This window comes from Nerophis ophidion, linkage group LG04, assembly GCF_033978795.1.
Source record: "Nerophis ophidion isolate RoL-2023_Sa linkage group LG04, RoL_Noph_v1.0, whole genome shotgun sequence".
Taxonomy (NCBI): domain Eukaryota; kingdom Metazoa; phylum Chordata; class Actinopteri; order Syngnathiformes; family Syngnathidae; genus Nerophis; species Nerophis ophidion.
Window position 1 is genome coordinate 3571521 of NC_084614.1, and position 20874 is coordinate 3592394.

General features: G+C 43.2%; 1 protein-coding gene across 1 annotated transcript in view; it reads right to left on the reverse strand.

Moving 5' to 3' along the window:
• Positions 1-20834, reverse strand: part of LOC133551910 (replication protein A 70 kDa DNA-binding subunit-like) — a 60531-nt gene extending 39697 nt beyond the window's left edge. The window contains exons 1-6 of the mRNA XM_061899109.1: positions 20689-20834; positions 19209-19256; positions 13121-13199; positions 12872-12977; positions 12697-12791; positions 10620-10724 (exon numbers count right to left, since the gene is read on the reverse strand). Coding sequence (XP_061755093.1) covers positions 10620-10724; positions 12697-12791; positions 12872-12977; positions 13121-13199; positions 19209-19256; positions 20689-20721 — 466 coding nt within the window. The 5' untranslated portion in view covers positions 20722-20834. The remainder of the gene's footprint in view (positions 1-10619; positions 10725-12696; positions 12792-12871; positions 12978-13120; positions 13200-19208; positions 19257-20688) is intronic.
• Between the last annotated feature and the right edge of the window lie 40 nt (positions 20835-20874).

Sequence of the window (20874 nt, forward strand, 5' to 3'; positions counted from 1 at the left end):
AAGGTTTATTCAGGTGTACTGGAGAGGAGGCTTCGCCGGATAGTCGAACCTCGGATTCAGGAGGAACAGTGTGGTTTTCGTCCTGGTCGTGGAACTGTGGACCAGCTCTATACTCTCGGCAGGGTTCTTGAGGGTGCATGGGAGTTTGCCCAACCAGTCTACATGTGCTTTGTGGACTTGGAGAAGGCATTCGACCGTGTCCCTCGGGAAGTCCTGTGGGGAGTGCTCAGAGAGTATGGGGTATCGGAATGTCTTATTGTGGCAGTCCGCTCCCTGTATGATCAGTGCCAGAGCTTGGTCCGCATTGCCGGCAGTAAGTCGGACACGTTTCCAGTGAAGGTTGGACTCCGCCAAGGCTGTCCTTTGTCACCGATTCTGTTCATAACTTTTATGGACAGAATTTCTAGGCGCAGTCAAGGCGTTGAGGGGTTCCGGTTTGGTGGCCACGGGATTAGGTCTCTGCTTTTTGCAGATGATGTAGTCCTGATGGCTTCATCTGGCCGGGATCTTCAGCTCTCACTGGATCGGTTCGCAGCCGAGTGTGAAGCGACCGGAATGAGAATCAGCACCTCCAAGTCCGAGTCCATGGTTCTCGCCCGGAAAAGGGTGGAGTGCCATCTCCGGGTTGGGGAGGAGACCCTGCCCCAAGTGGAGGAGTTCAAGTACCTAGGAGTCTTGTTCACCAGTGGGGGAAGAGTGGATCGTGAGATCGACAGGCGGATCGGTGCGGCGTCTTCAGTAATGCGGACGTTGTATCGATCCGTTGTGGTGAAGAAGGAGCTGAGCCGGAAGGCAAAGCTCTCAATTTACCGGTCGATCTACGTTCCCATCCTCACCTATGGTCATGAGCTTTGGGTCATGACCGAAAGGATAAGATCACGGGTACAAGCGGCCGAAATGAGTTTCCTCCGCCGGGTGGCGGGGCTCTCCCTTAGAGATAGGGTGAGAAGCTCTGCCATCCGGGAGGAACTCAACGTAAAGCCGCTGCTCCTCCACATCGAGAGGAGCCAGATGAGGTGGTTCGGGCATCTGGTCAGGATGCCACCCGAACGCCTCCCTAGGGATGTGTTTAGGGCACGTCCAACCGGTAGGAGGCCACGGGGAAGACCCAGGACACGTTGGAAAGACTATGTCTCCCGGCTGGCCTGGGAACGCCTCGGGATCCCCCGGGAAGAGCTAGACGAAGTGGCTGGAGATAGGGAAGTCTGGGCTTCCCTGCTTAGGCTGCTGCCCCCGCGACCCGACCTCGGATAAGCGGAAGATGATGGATGGATGGATGGATATATATATATATATATATATATATATATATATATATTCGACCCCCCCGTAGCAGAAAGCACTTGATGAAAGCGGAAACAACTTCACCCTCACCTATGAACCCACGCCAGGAAACCAACCAAAAAAGAGCAGAAAACGAAACAACATCATCTGGTACAACCCCCCATTCAGCAAAAACGTCTCAACCAACATCGGCCGCAAGTTCCTCACTCTGATCGACAAACACTTCCCCAAAGGCAACACCCTAAGAAAAATATTCAACAAGAACAACATTAAATTGAGCTACAGCTGTATGAATAACATACAACAAATCATTTCAAACCACAACAAAGCAATTGCAAAAGGACTGCCTACCCCCAGACTAAACGACTCTGAAACCAATAAGGAATGTAACTGTCGCAAGAAAAACCTGATTGCCCTCTCAACGGGGGGTGCTTACAAACATCAGTCGTTTACCAAGCAAAGGTAACACGCAAGGACATTAACACATCCGACACGTACATAGGATTAACCGATGAAAAACAAGATGGAATAATCACAAGGCCTTCTTTCGAAACCAGACTTTGCGGAATTCTACAGAACTCAGCAAGCACATTTGGAACCTCAAAGACAATAATGTTGAATATTCAATAACATGGCAAATTCTTGCATCCAGCACACTTTACAACAGTGGTAATAAAAGATGCAACCTACGCTTAAAAGAGAAACTGTTTACTATATATCATCCAGACCTGTCATCCCTCAACAAGCGCAGTGAAATCATTTCAACATGCCGCCACAGACAGAAACACCTCCTAGGTAACACATGAGCCAATCACCACACCCTACGCCTGCTTGTACCCACCCACTGTGTGCCCTATATAAACCATTGTATGTGAATGCTTCCATTAAAATCTGCTGATGATTGAGGGAACCCCTCATGAAACAGTTCTGTAGAGATGAAGTAGTCTTGTCATTTTTCCCACACACACACACATATACATATATATATATATATATATATATATATATATACATATATTCTCTCCCGGAAAACGGTGGAGTGCCATCTCCGGGTTGGGGAGGAGACCCTGCCCCAAGTGGAGGAGTTCAAGTACCTAGGAGTCTTGTTCACGAGTGGGGGAAGAGTGGATGGTGAGATCGACAGGCGGATCGGTGCGGCGTCTTCAGTAATGCGGACGTTGTACCGATCCGTTGTGGTGAAGAAGGAGCTGAGCCGGAAGGCAAAGCTCTCAATTTAACGGTCGATCTACGTTCCCATCCTCACCTATGGTCATGAGCTTTGGGTCATGACCGAAAGGATAAGATCACGGGTACAAGCGGCCCAAATGAGTTTCCAGGTCTCTCCCTTAGAGATAGGGTGAGAAGCTCTGCCATCCGGGAGGAACTCAACGTAAAGTCGCTGCTCCTCCACATCGAGAAGAGCCAGATGAGGTGGTTCGGGCATCTGGTCAGGATGCCACCCGAACGCCTCCCTAGGGAGGTGTTTAGGGCACGTCCAGCCGGTTGGAGGCCACAGGGAAGACCCAGGACACGTTGGGAAGACTATGTCTCCCGGCTAGCCTGGGAACGCCTCGGGATCCCCCGGGAAGAGCTAGACGAAGTGGCTGGGTAGAGGGAAGTCTGGGTTTCCCTGCTTAGGCTGTTGCCCCCGCGACCCGACCTCGGATAAGCGGAAAAAGATGGATGGATGGATACATATATATATATATATATATATATATATATATAGAAAACTGCTCAAGCCCTGCATGGCTTGAGTCGCTGAGTCGGTGGTGTTGCCGGAAAATGGCGTAAAGCGTTTAGGAGTGCTGGTAAAAGACACTTTGAGGCTGGAGGGTCTACGTGCTCGGGAGCGCCACAATTAATGAGAGCAGCAGGCTGGCTGCGTCGTCGCGGTAACACGGATCAAAGGCTTTAACGAGGAAAAGGCTGATGAACTACTTAATGCGCTGTCTCCTCTTTGCTGAGTCAAATGAGTCCGTGTGCTCCATCTGCACGCCGCTACAGGCGGGGGGGGGGGGAGACTGTGATACACACACACACACACACACACACACACACACGACACAACATGCATGCAACACGTGCAATTATGTACGTTTGTGTCTCTATTACCAAAGATTTTTTTTTAACCAGAGAATTTATGTATCACAATTTTTTCCACTTGAATTGTGTGTAATACAGTTGTGATCAAAATGATTCAACCCCACACACAATTTTGGTGTTTTAGCAAGTTGGACATTTATTCCGTATTTTCTGTATAGTCATATCGAATAAAGATGTGTCAAATAGACAAATGCAACTGAAATTGTAACACTGTATTTGACAAAATAGCAAAAAAAGGACATTTTTCTTAATATCTCATTGACAAAACTATTCAAGCCCCTAGTTCCATGTATCTTTAGTACTTAGTTCAGGGGTCGGGAACCTTTTTGGCTGAAAGAGCCAAGAATCCAAATATTTCATAATGTATTTCCGCTAGAGCCGTATAATATTTTTTTCCACACTGAACACAACTAAACGCGTGCATTTTTAAGTAAGACCAACATTTCTAGATTATAATAGGTCTCTTATTCTTTGTAATAACATTGTTATTCTAAAGCTAACTATGGAAGGGGGCGTGGCCTGCAGTGAAGCAGGGTGTTGCCAGGACCAGCCTCGAAATCAGCGACAGGTGCATAGACGGCCCACCTGGGCCTTTTTTTATCTAATTTATAAGCAGCAGCCAGGAGGAGACACGGGGTTGGGGCTGGAGCCAGAGTGCGAGCAAGAACAAAAGAGGAAAAAGACAATTGCTTGAAAGCAACTGAGAGACTTATTGAAAAATAAAAAAAATATTGTAACACTGAAACAAGTACTCATGTCGGCGGGACCAGCCTCGAAATCAGCGACAGGTGCATAGACGGCCCACCTGGGCCTTTTTATCTAATTTATAAGCAGCAGCCAGGAGGAGACACGGGGTTGGGGCTGGAGCCAGAGTGCGAGCGAGAACAAAAGAGGAAAAAGACAATTGCTTGAAAGCAACTGAGAGACTTATTGAAAAATAAAAAAAAATATTGTAACACTGAAACAAGTCCTCATGTCGGCGGGACCAGCCTCGAAATCAGCGACAGGTGCATAGACGGCCCACCTGGGCCTTTTTTATCTAATTTATAAGCAGCAGCCAGGAGGAGACACGGGGTTGGGGCTGGAGCCAGAGTGCGAGCGAGAACAAAAGAGGAAAAATTGCTTGAAAGCAACTGAGAGACTTATTGAAAAATAAAAAAAATATTGTAACACTGAAACAAGTTCTCATGTCGGCGGGACCAGCCTCAAAATCAGCGACAGGTGCATAGACGGCCCACCTGGGCCTTTTTATCTAATTTATAAGCAGCAGCCAGGAGGAGACACGGGGTTGGGGCTGGAGCCAGAGTGCGAGCGAGAACAAAAGAGGAAAAAGACAATTGCTTGAAAGCAACTGAGAGACTTATTGAAAAATAAAAAAAATATTGTAACACTGAAACAAGTTCTCATGTCGGCGGGACCAGCCTCGAAATCAGCGACAGGTGCATAGACGGCCCACCTGGGCCTTTTTTATCTAATTTATAAGCAGCAGCCAGGAGGAGACACGGGGTTGGGGCTGGAGCCAGAGTGCGAGCGAGAACAAAAGAGGAAAAAGACAATTGCTTGAAAGCAACTGAGAGACTTATTGAAAAATAAAAAAAAATATTGTAACACTGAAACAAGTCCTCATGTCGGCGGGACCAGCCTCGAAATCAGCGACAGGTGCATAGACGGCCCACCTGGGCCTTTTTTTATCTAATTTATAAGCAGCAGCCAGGAGGAGACACGGGGTTGGGGCTGGAGCCAGAGTGCGAGCGAGAACAAAAGAGGAAAAAGACAATTGCTTGAAAGCAACTGAGAGACTTATTGAAAAATAAAAAAAATATTGTAACACTGAAACAAGTTCTCATGTCGGTGCTTGGTGGTCTGAAGAACCCCCAGGAGGGCAAGACCTAAACTAACCGATAATAAATAAATCACTTCTTACCCTTAATGCAACTTCTTGAAGGATGGATGGATTCAAATGCATGAACATTATTTTTAACAGTCTCGGCTCAGATTTATCCGAGAGCCAGATGCAGTTATCAAAAAAAGCCACATCTGGCTCTAGAGCCATAGGTTCCCTACCCCTGACTTAGTAGAACAGCCTTTGGCAGTAATGACATCCTTCAAAGGTGATACATAAACTTCTTGCAAGCATCTACAGGTATTTTAGCCCATTCGTCTTGGGCAAAGGCCTCCAGTTCTTGGGCTTGCGTGCTGCAACTGCCTTTTTCAACTCCCACCACAGCTTTTCTATAGGATTTAGGTCTGGCCACTGTGAAGGCCACTCCAGAGTCTTCCAGTCCTTCTTCTGCAACCACTCTGATGTTGATTTGGAGGTATGCTTGGGATCCTTGGAAGGTCCAACGTCTCCCAAGCCTCAGCTTCCTCACTGACTTCATGACATTTGCAGCTAATATATCCTGCTAGGAAATAGAATTCATAATGCCTTGAACGCGCTGGAGATTCCCGCTACCTGAGGCAGAGAAACAGCCCCAGAGCATGATTGACCCCCCACCATGCTTAACAGTAGGCGAGGTGTTCTTCTCTTTGTAAGCTTCATTTTTTCTCCTCCAGACATAACGTTGATTCATAGGCCCAAAGAGTTCCAGTTTTGTCTCATCACTCCATAGAACACTTTCCCAAAACCTTTGGGGTTTGTCCAGATGATTTTTGGCATACTGGAGTCTATTTACTTGTGCCTGGTAGTCAGAAGTGGGGAGCGCCTGGGAGTTCTGGCATGGAGGCCTTCATCTCGTAATGTCCTGTTGTAGTTCCTCAGCTGTTACCCGGGGCAATAGCTTCAGTTTCTTCTTCAATACTTTCATACTCCAACCATCTGTTTCAATACATGCATAATCTGTTGAATCGCTTAAGTCGCTGAAATCCGAGTCTGAATCCGAGCTAATGTCGCTATATCTTGCTGTGGTATTCCCATTGTTTGTTTACATTGGCAGCACTGTGTGACGTCACAGGGAAATGGCCAGTGTCTTCGCAGAGAGTCGAAAATAAGGCACTTTAAAGCTTTATTTAGGGATAAAATTTTGAAAAAAAAACTTCAAAAAAATACAACAAGCCACTGGGAACTGATTTTTATTGTTTTTAAACCCTTTTGAAACTATGATAATGTTCCCCTTTAAGAAAGTAAGCACTGAGGACGGAAGTACCCAAAAAAGGGCATCCTTTTTGCTTTTGTTTGTTTAAATGGATAAATGGCGCCCTCTGGTGGCCAGCTGGAGAAACGTCAGTTTATTAAAGGCCTACTGAAATGAGATGTTCTTATTTAAATTGATAGCAGCTCCATTCTATGTGTCATACTTGATCATTTCGCGATATTTTTGCTGAAAGGATGTAGTAGAGAACATCCGCGATAAAGCCGGAAGTCGCGGGAAGATGACATCACATGTTGATGGCTCCTCACATATTCACATTGTTTTTAATGGGAGCCCCCAACAAAAACAGCTATTCGGACCGAGAAAACGACAATTTCCCCATTAATTTGAGCGAGGATGAAATATTCGTGTTTGAGGATATTGATAGCGACGGACTAGAAAAAAAAAAAAGCGATTGCAACGGCGTTCCAGTGAGACGGATTCCAATGTTTTTAGACACATTTACTAGGATAATTCTGGGAAATCCCTTATCTTTCTATTGTGTTGCTAGTGTTTTAGTGAGTTTAATAGTACCTGATAGTCGGAGGTGTAGAAGTGTTGACGCGCAGTGTCTCGGGGAAGTCGCCGGCAGCTGTACGGGAGGCGCAAGCTCGGCTGATATCCGGTAAGAGGCGACTTTTTAACCACAATTTTCCCACCGAAACCTGCTGGTTGACATGTAGTCGGGATCCATGTCCGATGTGATCAATAGTAAAGTTTCAACTCCGTGAAATTTAAACAAGGAATCACCGTGTGTTTGTGTGGCTAAAGGCTAAAGCAGGGGTAGGGAACCTATGGCTCTAGAGCCAGATGTGGCTCTTTTGATGACTGCATATGGCTCTCAGATAATTATATTTATATAGCGCTTTTCTCTGGTGACTCAAAGCGCTTTACAAAGTGACACTCAATATCTAAGTTCCATTTAAACCAGTGTGGGTGGGTAAAGTGTCTTGCCCAAGGACACAACGGCAGTGACTAGGATGGCGGAAGCGGGAATCGAACCTGGAACCCTCAGGTCGCTAACAAGGCCACTCTACCAACCGAGCTATGCCGAGTAGCCGTGTAATACTCTTCCGTATCAGTAGGTGGCAGTCGGTAGCTAATTGCTTTGTAGATGTGGGAAAGAGCGGGAGGCAGAGTGCAGGTAAAAAGGTGTAGGGAACCTATGGCTCTCGGATAAATCTTAGCTGACATCGCTAAACACGATAAGTAATGAATAATTCCGCTGGTAATCACAGCGTCAAAAATAACGTTCAAATTATAAAACATTCTCATGCATTTTAATCCAACCATCCGTTTTCTGCCGCACCTGTTCAAGATGTCGCATTAATGGGAAGAAGTATTATATGGATTATTTGTTAACTTTTATGATAACAATGTTGTTATTATACTCTTAAAAATGCACAAATTTAGTTGTAGTCAGTGTTGAAACATGTTATACGACTCTTACGGAAATACTTTGTGAAATATTCGGCTTTCATGGCTCTCTCAGCCAAAAAGCTTCCCACTTACATCTTTCTTCTTTGACGTCTCCATTATTAATTGAACAAATTGCAAAAGATTCAGCAACACAGATGTCCAAAATACTGTGTAATTATGCGATGAAAAGAGACGACTTTTAGCTGCGTGTGTGTGCAGCGCTCATATTCATAACGGCCCGTGACGTCACGCGTACACGTCGTCGTTACGCGACATTTACAAGAAAAAAGTCCCGTGGAATTTGAAATTCCAATTTAGTAAACTAAAAAGTAATTAATATATAAACTATCAGACTGTGTGGTTGGTAGTAGTGGCTTTCAGTAGGCCTTTAAGAGCCTATTGTTTTAGATTTTTTTATATATTTTTTTTTTTTTTTTAAAAGGGACCATAGTCAGACCAATGTGGTCTAAAAATGATGCGAGGAAAGACCGCTATAACGCCACACCAGCTCACCCTTTAGAGCACAGCTGTAACTTCCTGCCACTAAACATACAGAAATTATTTCTCAGGTTTCTCTCTGTTTACATTTTCAAACTTTGCACTATTTTCTTACACATTATGAAGCATTTCTTACATATTCCTTATTCTTAAGAGCGTATGATTGCTAACACCACACCAGCTCACCCTTTAGAGCACGGCTGTAACTTCCTGCCACTAAACATACAGAAAACAGTTCTCAGGTTTCTCTCTGTTTACACTTTATGAAGCATTTCTTACATATTCCTTATTCTTAAGAGCGTATTGTTTTAGATTTTTTTTTTAAAGGGACCGTAGTCAGACCAATGTGGTCTAAAAATGATGCGAGGAAAGACCGCTATAACACCACACCAGCTCACCCTTTAGAGCACAGCTGTAACTTCCTGCCACTAAACATACAGAAATTATTTCTCAGGTTTCCCTCTGTTTACATTTTCAAACTTTGCTCTATTTTCTTACACTTTATGAAGCATTTCTTACATATTCCTTATTCTTAAGAACGTATGACCGCTAACGCCACACTAGCTCACCCTTTAGAGCACAGCTGTAACTTCCTGCCACTAAACATACAGAAAATATTCCTCAGGTTTCTCTCTGTTTACATTTTCAAACTTTGCACTATTTTCTTACACTTTATTTCTTACATTTTCCTTATTCTTAAGAGCGTATGACCGCTAACGCCACACCAACTCACCCTTTAGAGCACGGCTGTAACTTCCTGCCACTAAACATACAGAAAACAGTTCTCAGGTTTCTCTCTGTTTACACTTTATGAAGCATTCCTTACATATTCCTTATTCTTAAGAGCGTATTGTTTTAGATTTTTTTTTAAAGGGACCGTAGTCAGACCAATGTGGTCTAAAAATGATGCGAGGAAAGACCGCTATAACGCCACACCAGCTCACCCTTTAGAGCACAGCTGTAACTTCCTGCCACTAAACAGACAGAAAATATTTCCTCTCAGGTTTCTCTCTGTTTACATTTTCAAACTTTGCACTATTTTCTTACACTTTATGAAGCATTTCTTACATATTCCTTATTCTTAAGAGCGTATGACCGCTAACGCCACACCAGCTCACCCTTTAGAGCACAGCTGTAACTTCCTGCCACTAAACATACAGAAAAACAGTTCTCAGGTTTCTCTCTGTTTACACTTTATGAAGCATTTCTTACATATTCCTTATTCTTAAGAGCGTATTGTTTTAGATTTTTTTTTTAAAGGGACCGTAGTCAGACCAATGTGGTCTAAAAACGATGCGAGGCAAGACCGCTAACGCCACACCAGCTCACCCTTTAGAGCACAGCTGTAACTTCCTGCCACTAAACAGACAGAAAATAGTTCCTCTCAGGTTTCTCTCTGTTTACATTTTCAACCTTTGCACTATTTTCTTACACTTTATGAAGCATTTCTTACATATTCCTTATTCTTAAGAGCGTATGATTGCTAACACCACACCAGCTCACCCTTTAGAGCACGGCTGTAACTTCCTGCCACTAAACATACAGAAAACAGTTCTCAGGTTTCTCTCTGTTTACACTTTATGAAGCATTCCTTACATATTCCTTATTCTTAAGAGCGTATTGTTTTAGATTTTTTTTTTAAAGGGACCGTAGTCAGACCTATGTGGTCTAAAAATGATGCGAGGAAAGACCGCTAACACCACAACAGCTCACCCTTTAGAGCACAGCTGTAACTTCCTGCCACTAAACAGACAGAAAACAGTTCTCAGGTTTCTCTCTGTTTACATTTTATGAAGCATTTCTTACATATTCCTTATTCTTAAGAGCGTATGACCGCTAACACCACACCAGCTCACCCTTTAGAGCACGGCTGTAACTTCCTGCCACTAAACCATCACAAAATAGGTATTTTCAGGTTTCATTATGTCACACTTTGGACTATTTTGTTGCACCTTATGAATCATTTCTCGACGGCTGGAAGTATTATAATCAGAGGAAGTTACATATGAAATAAAAATAATTACATATGGTTCTTACTTTCCAGAGGTCATAAAAAATATCAATAATCGTGGATATGGAGCGATATTAAAAGACTTCAAATGCAGAGAATGCACCAAAGTGCTGCTCCTGTGAATTATTCAGTGTGTGTGTGTGTGTGTGTGTGTGTGTGTGGAGACTCACCTCTACTGCTGCTTGCAGACGCTCCCTGTGTGTCACCAGACATGCAGGCTGCTTTTGTGTCTGAGGGGCTCACGTCTGACACCTGCCGGCCTGAGGTGGCGCTATCTGCAGTTTCAAACAAACATGACTATATATACACACTAATATTGTGTATATATTCACACACACACACACGTGTATATATAAACGTTTGTTTTTTCTCTGCAAATAATCATTAACTTTAGAATTTGATGCCAGCAACACGTGACAAAGAAGTTGGGAAAGGTGGCAATAAATACTGATAAAGTTGAGGAACGCTCATCAAACACTTATTTGGAACATCCCACAGGTGTGCAGGCTAATTGGGAACAGGTGGGTGCCATGATTGGGTATAAAAACAGCTTCCCAAAAAATTCACAAGAAAGGATGGGGCGAGGTACACCCCTTTGTCCACAACTGCGTGAGCAAATAGTCAAACAGTTTAAGAACAACGTTTCTCAAAGTGCAATTGCAAAAAAAAATTTGAGATTTCAACATCTACGCTCCATAATATCATCAAAAGGTTCAGAGAATCTGGAGAAATCACTCCACGTAAGCGGCATGGCCGGAAACCAACATTTCCGATCCCTCAGACGGCACTGTATCAAAAACCGACATCAATCTCTAAAGGATATCACCACATGGGCTCAGGAACACTTCACAAAACCCCTGTCACTAAATACAGTTGGTCGCTACATCTGTAAGAGCAAGTTAAAGCTCTACTATGCAAAGTGAAAGCCATTTATCAACAACATCCAGAAAAAGCCGCCTGCTTCTCTGGGCCCGAGATCATGTAAGAGGTACTGATACAAAGTGGAAAAGTGTTCTGTGGTCTGACGAGTCCACATTTCAAATTGTTTTTGGAAATGTTCGACATCGTGGGGAAGCGAACCATCCAGACTGTTATCGACGCGAAGTTGAAAAGCCAGCATGTGTGATGGTATGGGGGTGCATAGGTGCCCAAGGCATGGGTAACTTACACATCTGTGAAGGCACCATTAATGCTGAAAGGTACATACAGGTTTTGGAACAACATATGCAGCCATCTAAGCGCCGTCTTTTTCATGGACGCCCCTGCTTATTTCAGTAAGACAATGCCAAGCCACATTCAGCACGTGTTACAACAGCGTGGCTTCGTAAAAAAATAGAGTGCGGGTACTTTCTTGGCCCGCCTGCAGTCCAGACCTGTCTCCCATGGAAAATGTGTGGCGTTTTATGAAGCGTAAAATACGACAGCGGAAACCCCGGACTGTTGAAGGACTGAAGCTCTACATAAAACAAGAATGGAAAGAATTCCACTTTCAAAGCTTCAACAATTAGTTTCCTCAGTTCCCAAACGTTTATAGAGTGTAGTTAAAAAGAAAAGGTGATGTAAAACAGTGGTGAACATGCCCTTTCCCAACTACTTTGGCACGTGTTGCAGCCATGAAATTCTAAGTGAGTTATTATTTGCAAAAAAAAACAAAGTTTATGAGTTTGAACATCAAATATGTTGTCTTTGTAGCATATTCAACTGAATATGGCTTGAAAAGGATTTGCAAATCATTGTATTCCGTTTGTATTTACATCAAACACAATTTCCCAACTCATATGGAAACGGGGTTTGTACAACCATGAACACATATATATATATATATATATATATATATAGGCCCTGCGATGAGGTGGCGACTTGTCCAGGGTGTACCCCGCCTTCCGCCCGATTGTAGCTGAGATAGGCGCCAGCGCCCCCCCGCGACCCCAAAAGGGAATAAGCGGTAGAAAATGGATGGATGGATATATATATATATATTTGATTGGCAACACTAAATGGTCCCTAGTGTGTGAATGTTGTCTGTCTATCTGTGTTGGCCCTGCGATGAGGTGGCGACTTGTCCAGGGTGTACCCCGCCTTCCGCCCGAATGTAGCTGAGATAGGCGCCAGCGCCCTCCGTGACCCCAAAAGGGAATAAGCGGTAGAAAATGGACATATATAGATATATATATATATATATATATATATATAAAAAGCAGTGAAGTTGGGACATGGTGTAAATGGTAAACAAAGAGAGAATCCAACGATACCATTGAGTTGCTTGGGCTTCCCGATGGTCCCCCCCGGTCTCCTCAGCAGTCTGCAACACGTCCATGTCCAACACCACCAGCACCAGCTTCCTGCCAAGGTGACATGGAAGTGTAGATGTGTGGCAGCCATCAGTGTTGTGAGGAGTGGGATGGTGGAAAGGTGCACACACTTGTTGGACAAATAGGACTCGCTGGTCTTCTTCAGCATGCACACACAGCCAGGGCTCAGTTGCTTGGACTCCACCAGGTGGCTTAACTCCGTCACCACCACGAACCCTAACACACACACACACACAGTCAGGACCCCTCCTCCTTTGATCCTCCATTGCTTTGATTGAGGCTCCTTCAAAGTTTTACAGTTTTCACGTAATAACAGACCCACAACATGACCAGTGAGTCTTACAGCCCGGGACACTTACACGGGGACATGTGAACTCCATCGCTCAGAGCCAAGCGGTACTTGGAGGGTCCCTGGCTGCCAACGATCTCTCGTATTTTCTGGCAGAGGAGGCACAATTTTATTTATGCAGGTACATAAGAACCGCTGATTAATCACACTTCAAGACTGATTAATCTGATTTAAAAACAAATATATATATATATCAATCAATCAATCAATCAATGTTTACTTATATAGCCCTAAATCACTAGTGTCTCAAAGGGCTGCACAAACCACTACGACATCCTCGGTAGGCCCACATAAGGGCAAGGAAAACTCACACCCAGTGGGACATCGGTGACAATAATGACTATGAGAACCTTGGAGAGGAGGAAAGCAATGGATGTCGAGCGGGTCTAACATGATACTGTGAAAGTTCAATCCATAATGGATCCAACACAGTCGCGAGAGTCCAGTCCAAAGCGGATCCAACACAGCAGCGAGAGTCCCGTTCACAGCGGAGCCAGCAGGAAACCATCCCAAGCGGAGGCGGATCAGCAGCGCAGAGATGTCCCCAGCCGATACACAGGCAAGCAGTACATGGTCACCGGATCGGACCGGACTATATATATAGATTAGATTAGATTAGATTAGATAGTACTTTATTCATTCCGTCAGGAGAGTTCCTTCAGCACAATCCCATTCAAGATCAGACAAACATTACAGGGAGACAGAACAGGATCGCTGACGGGTCTGCCGGCTTCCAGCGCCCCTTATAAAAAAAAGATGAGATACAGGTAAACAAGGGGGGGGGGGGGGGGGGGGGGGGGGGGGAATAGAAGATTAAAATAAAATAAAAAAATCGGTCAGCCTGGGCCCTGGAGTGGGGGTGCAGACTGAGGCCAAGGGAAAACGACAACAACTCATAGCCATAGTACACATCCCTCTTCCATGTGTGTAAGAGGGAAACATCAAACATCAAAGAACACAGAGGACATTAAAGACATTAAAGCAGCAGATACAAGCAGACACTTCTACATACAGCTATGAATAAAAAGTAAAATAAACATATCCACTGTGGTGGCCTCTGCGGTGTTCCACGCCATCGTCCGCTGGGGAGGAGGGAGCATGGCCAGAGACAGGAGCAGACCCAACAAAGCAACCAAGACAACCGACTCCACTCTCGGCCAGTGTCCAGTCCGCATGGATGAGCGAGGATACGTCCAAGGTGACTGAGGTGTCCGACACCTGCTCACCCAGCCAAGACACCGCGAAGCCTCTCCGTCCCAGCGCTCAGTGCCAGCTCCGCAGCCCTGTCCCCTCATCCGCATCTCCTCCAGTCCCTCCAAACCGACTCTGGTGTAGCAGAGACCCAGCAGCTGGTCTCCATGGCCAAAAGGCTCCCAGGAGGCAGATCCAGAAGTCCACAAAAAAAGCACCACAGAGGTCACAAAAGTGCCACCCCTTGTCACACAGTCCCAAAGGGTCCCGGACCAAAAGGCAAAAAAATATAATAACACATGAAAACAAGAGGGAAACACAAAAGGACGACACAAGAGCACAGAGCTCCTGCCTACAGCAGCGCCATATATTAGGGATGCTTCACGGTGGCAGAGGGGTTAGTGCGTCTGCCTCACAATACGAAGGTCCTGCAGTCCTGGGTTCAAATCCAGGCTCGGCATCTTTCTGTGTGGAGTTTGCATGTTCTCCCCGTGAATGCGTGGGTTCCCTCCGGGTACTCCGGCTTCCTCCCACTTCCAAAGACATGCACCTGGGGATAGGTTGATTGGCAACACTAAATTGGCCCTAGTGTGTGAATGTTGTCTGTCTATCTGTGTTGGCCCGCGATGAGGCGGCGACTTGTCCAGGGTGTACCCTGCCTTCCGCCCGATTGTAGCTGAGATAGGCGCCGGCGCCCCCCGCAACCCCAAAAGGGAATAAGCGGTAGGAAATGGATGGATGGATATATTATATACTGGAATGCCCTCCCGGTAACAGTTCGAGATGCCACCTCAGTAGAAGCATTTAAGTCTCACCTTAAAACGCATTTGTATACTCTAGCCTTTAAATAGACTCCCTTTTTAGACCAGTTGATCTGCCGTTTCTTTTCTTTTTCTTCTATGTCCCACTCTCCTTTGTGGAGGGGGTCCGGTCCGATCCGGTGGCCATGTACTGCTCGCCTGTGTATCGGCTGGGGACATCTCTGCGATGCTGAGCCGCCTCCGCTTGGGATGGTTTCCTGCTGGCTCCGCTGTGAACGGGACTCTCGCTGCTGTGTTGGATCCGCTTTGGACTGGACTCTCGCGACTGTGTTGGATCCATTATGGATTGAACTTTCACAGTATCATGTTAGACCCGCTCGACATCCATTGCTTTCCTCCTCTCCAAGGTTTCTCATAGTCATCATTGTCACCGACGTCCCACTGGGTGTGAGTTTTCCTTGCCCTTATGTGGGCCTACCGAGGATGTCGTAGTGGTTTGTGTTGTGGTTTGTGCAGCCCTTTGAGACACTAGTGATTTAGGGCTATATAAGTAAACATTGATTGATTGATATATTAGGGATGCACCGAAATGAAAATTTGTGGCTGAAGCCGAAGCCGAATAAAATTTAAACCCTTGGCCGAAGGCCGAAGACCAAATAATGAATGCAGTTTTTCACAATTTTTTAAATATTGCATAAATATTTGCAATATTTATGCAATAAATATTGCATCAATATTGTACTAGGATGACAGGGGATGCAAAACAATAACAGTGCAATACGTTTTCATAACATGGTCACTACTGCCTACTTTGTCTTGTTATATTCTTATTTTACTGTTATATTCTTATTCCCATTGTTGCTTTTTAGCTTTTATTCTTATTGTAATATTTCTCTATTTTGTTTCCATTTAAACCCCCATTATTTACTTTTTACTTTTATTTAAATTGATCTCAACTCTGTACACTGCTGCTGGAATTTTAATTTTCCTCAAGGAACTCTCCTGAAGGAATCAATAAAGTACTATCTATCTATCTATCTATCTATCTATCTATCTATCTAAATAGCCTAGAACAGGGGTGCCCATTACTGTCAAAACTCTAAAGACCGACAGCACACTTCCTGTCTTCGCCATAAAAGACCTGTTTCATCCTGCCTGTGCTAACAAAATAAGAGTCTCAGAAAGCTAGCGTGCACAAGCTAGCAAGCTACGGAGTTTGATGCCAATGTATTTCTCCCCCGCCCTCAGCGACCGCTCCCTCTCCTCGCTCGCCCGCACACTCACTGACATCACTCACCTGCTGCCAGACATTAATATGCTACTCTCATAACAAAGTGTTTAAAAAGGAGTATGCAAGTTGGACAAATGAGATGCCAAAACCAACCAGAAAGGACAACTTTTTTTCTCCTCCATTTGAAAATGCGGACGTTATCATCATTACTGTCTGATTCCAATCAATGCAAGTCATCAGAATCAGGTAATACACCAACTTATATTCTTGTCTTCGTGAAACAAAGGAATCTATGTGTGTTAAACATGCTTGTATTATCATTAAACACCATTAACGTGTTAACAAAAATGTCTCTTTCATAAATAAATAAATATAAATTATAAATAGGAATGAGGTCAATTGAAAAGTAGCTCGCCTGCAGAAAAAGTCTGAGCGCCCCCTGGCCTAGAATAAATATTTAGACATGTTTTTCAAATAAAGTCATTTTTTTATTGAATATTGACATTTTTTTAATATTCCAGTAGCCTTTGCTTTTCAAAAAAAAAGCACAACGTTTTTCATTTCTATTAGGCCTTCAAACAAAACATGCATTCCAAAAAAAATAATAAAGTGCATTAAAGCGGATAAACCCATAACAAATGAATTATTGTCCTTTTGGCAAAAGTCTGCTTAGCCACAGTAGATATGCTAATAATGTAAACAGAAGGCTCAAGTAAATCTCAATTAAGTGTGTGCTTGTAACCTCATACACTTATACAGGTAGCTTACACAACAGGCTAATAATGTCAACAGAGGCCCCACTAAATCTCAATAAGTGTGTGCTTGTAACCTCATACACTTATACAGGTAGCCTACACAACAGGTTAATAATGTAAACAGAAGGTCAAGTAAATCTCAATTAAGTGTGTGCTTGTAACCTCATACACTTATACAGGTAGCCTACACAACAGGCTAATAATGTAAACAGAGACCCCACTAAATCTCAATTAAGTGTGTGCTTGTAACCTCATACACTTATACAGGTAGCCTACACAACAGGCTAATAATGTAAACAGAGACCCCACTAAATCTCAATTAAGTGTGTGCTTGTAACCTCATACATTTATACAACATATCCCAGCGTCACTGCACGTTGGTTGATTGCGTCACCGCGTCAAAAACTTGCGTCACACGCCACTATTCGGCCTTGTTTTTAACTCATTCCACCGAAGGCCGAATGTGGCTTTTTTTGCCATATTCGGCCGAATATATTCGGTTACCGATTAATCGGTGCATCCCTAATATATATACTTATATACACACACATTTAGATTAGATTAGATAGTACTTTGTATATATATATATATATATATACAGTGGGGCAAAAAAGTATTTAGCCAGCCAGCGATTGTGCAAGTTCTCCCACTTCAAAGGATGACAGAGGTCTGTCATTTTCATCATAGGTACACTTCAACTGTGAGAGACAGAATGTGGAAAAAAAAATCCAGGAATTTAAAAAAATGTATTTGTAAATGATGGTGGAAAATAAGTATTTGGTCAAGCATTCAAAGGAGGTTTGGCTCCAAATCTCACGATACATGGCCGCATTCATTCTTTCCTTAACACGGATCAATCGTCCTGTCCCCTTAGCAGAAAAACAGCCCCTAAGCATGATGTTTCCACCCCCAGGCTTCACAGTAGGTATGGTGTTCTTGGGATGCAACTCAGTATTCTTCTTCCTCCAAACACCACCAGTTGAATTGATACCAAAATGGATACATGGATGATACAGCAGAGGATTGGGATGATGTCATGTGGTCAGATGAAAACAAAATAGAACTTTTTGGTATAAACTCAACTGCTGGTGTTTGGAGGAAGAAGAATACTGAGTTGCATCACAAGAACACCACACCTACTGTGAAGCATGGGGGTGGAAACATCATGCTGTAGAGCTGTTTTTCTGCTAAGGGGACAGGGACATTTTAAGTGGGAGAACTTGCACTATTTTATACACTCCGCTAGCAGCAAACCCCGTGCGTCGGTAAGGTGGGCGGGGTTGGGGGCACGGGGGTGTAAAATATATTCAGGAATGGTCACGGATACAACGGATTCTGGGTATTTGTTGTGTTGCGTTTATGTTGTGTTACTGTGAGGATGTTCTCCCGAAATGTGTTTGTCAATCTTGTTTGGTGCGGCTTCACAGCGTGGCGCATATTAGTAAGTGTTAAAGTTGTTTATATCACAACCATCAGTGTGCTCTGTATCACCCAGTATGCCTTTCATTCTTGTACATGTGATTGCGAAAGCTGCACACAACATGTTGCCGGACTAACAATCGGTTTGTACACGTTGTTGAAGGTGTCTAAGGCAATGGCTTCACAGCACGCCCTTATTCTTGTCATCAGGATTGAACGACAAATGGATACTCGCGAGAACGTTAGCGGCTCCAATTGTCTACATTACTCTGTGAGGCAGGTTTAAATAGCTCTGTGAGTGGTAAAGGTGGCCGACCTCTAATGTATTTTAGCGGGCGGTTGGCGGGCGGGTACGGTTCTGATAAAATCTTGGTTCGGGTGGACGGCGGGTGGATGACGACTTTGGTGATGCGGTTGCGGATGATATAATTGACTATCCGCGCATCTTTAGTGTGTATATACGTGTGTATATATATATGTATATATACACACGTATATACACACACATGTATACACAAGTGTATATATATATATATATATATATATATGCATACATATATACACACACACAAATATGATATATATTTTATACATATTAATATATACATGTATATATATATACACACACACACACGTGTGTATATATATATATATATATATATATATATATATATAAATATATATATATATATATATATATATATACATGTAAAAATGTGTATATACAGTATATTCACTCACCAAAACCTGCAAGACTGGATTGTTGACATGAGACCGTGAGAACAGGGCCTGAAAGAACACAAAGAAGAACAAATTAGAAAATGATTCAATAAACACTCAAGCATCAAACAAATTCCCCACTTCAGAGGAGTGACGTCATTGAGGACTGCGACCTAACAATTACTGAAAGAATGTTTACTTTGTAAAAAACACAGCAGTGTTTTTATTCTGGAAACCCAGACATTAGAAGCAGGACGGTTTTTAAAGCGTAAGTTTGAAACGAGACATCCAACTTTTCAGTGGTTCTCAAATGGGGGTACATGTACCCCTGGGGGTACTTGAAGGTATTCCAAGGGGTACGTGATATTTTAAAAAAATTCTAAAAATAGCAACAATCCAAAAATCCTTTTATAAATATATTTATTGACTAATAATTCAACAAAATATGAATGTAAGTTCATAAACTGTGAAAAGAAATATTCAGGGTTGACAGCTAGATTTTTTTGTGAACATGTTCCATAAATATTAATGTTCAAGATTTGTTTTTTGTGTGAAGAAATATTTAAAATGAAGTTGATGAATCCAGATGGATCTCTATCACAATCCCCAAAGAGGGCACTTTAAGTTGATGATTACTTCTATGTGGAGAAATCTTTATTTATAATTGAATCACTTGTTTATTTTTCAACAAGTTTTTAGTTATTTTTATATCTTTTTTTTCCAAACCGTTCAAGAAAGACCACCACAAATGAGCAATATTTGCTACTGTTACAATTTAATAAATCAGAAACTGATGACATAGTGCTGTATTTTACTTCTTTATCTCTTTTTTTTTTAACCAAAAATGCTTTGTTCTGATTAAGGGGTACTTGAATTAAGAAAATGTTCAAGTACCCCCTAATCAGAGCAAAGCATTTTTGGTTGATAGAGCAGTGGTCCCCAACCTTTTTCTATCCGCTTAATAATTGGTCCCGCGGCCCGGGGGAGGTGTCCTTTTTTTCTTCTTTATCATGAAAAATTGACGTTTTTATCATGAAAAATTTAGTTTTTTGTGGTTGGTGCACTATTTGTAAGTGTATATTGTGTTTTGTTTTTTTTATAAAAAAATTCTTCTGCGGCCCGGTACCAATCGGGCCACGGAATCGGTACAGGGCTGCGGCCACTGGGATAAAGTATTGAGGGACTTGCGCATGCGTGTTAGCGTCGAGCGTGGTAACTACGTCACACGTCACAACAATGGCGGACCTAACAGCTGCTTAATGCTCACTTCTCAAGCCAGCGTACATTATTACAACACATAAACAACATAAGTCAGTTTTAAAAACATTTAATACACCAAACTAACATTTTCAAAAGACAAACAAGCAGTTATATAGTGTTTTTTTAACAAGTGATATCCCCACCTAGCGGCCGAGCATACACATCACAACTCTTTAGCGTCTTTCTTTCCAAAAAGTGTAAATATCGATAGCGTGGAGTTAATATTCGCATGTGTTGTTACCTCAATGGCTCCTTGTGTGAGATCGACACTCATGTCTGGTGCATAAAAATGTTCTAGAAGCACAAACGCTTGTGTAGTCCTGCTCGTCTACTGGAACATGGGGAGTTGTTTGGCGACAACAACAAAAAGGACCGGATATGTAGTAGTGTCGCTTCAAAATAAGACGATCATTTTAGCCAGCAACGA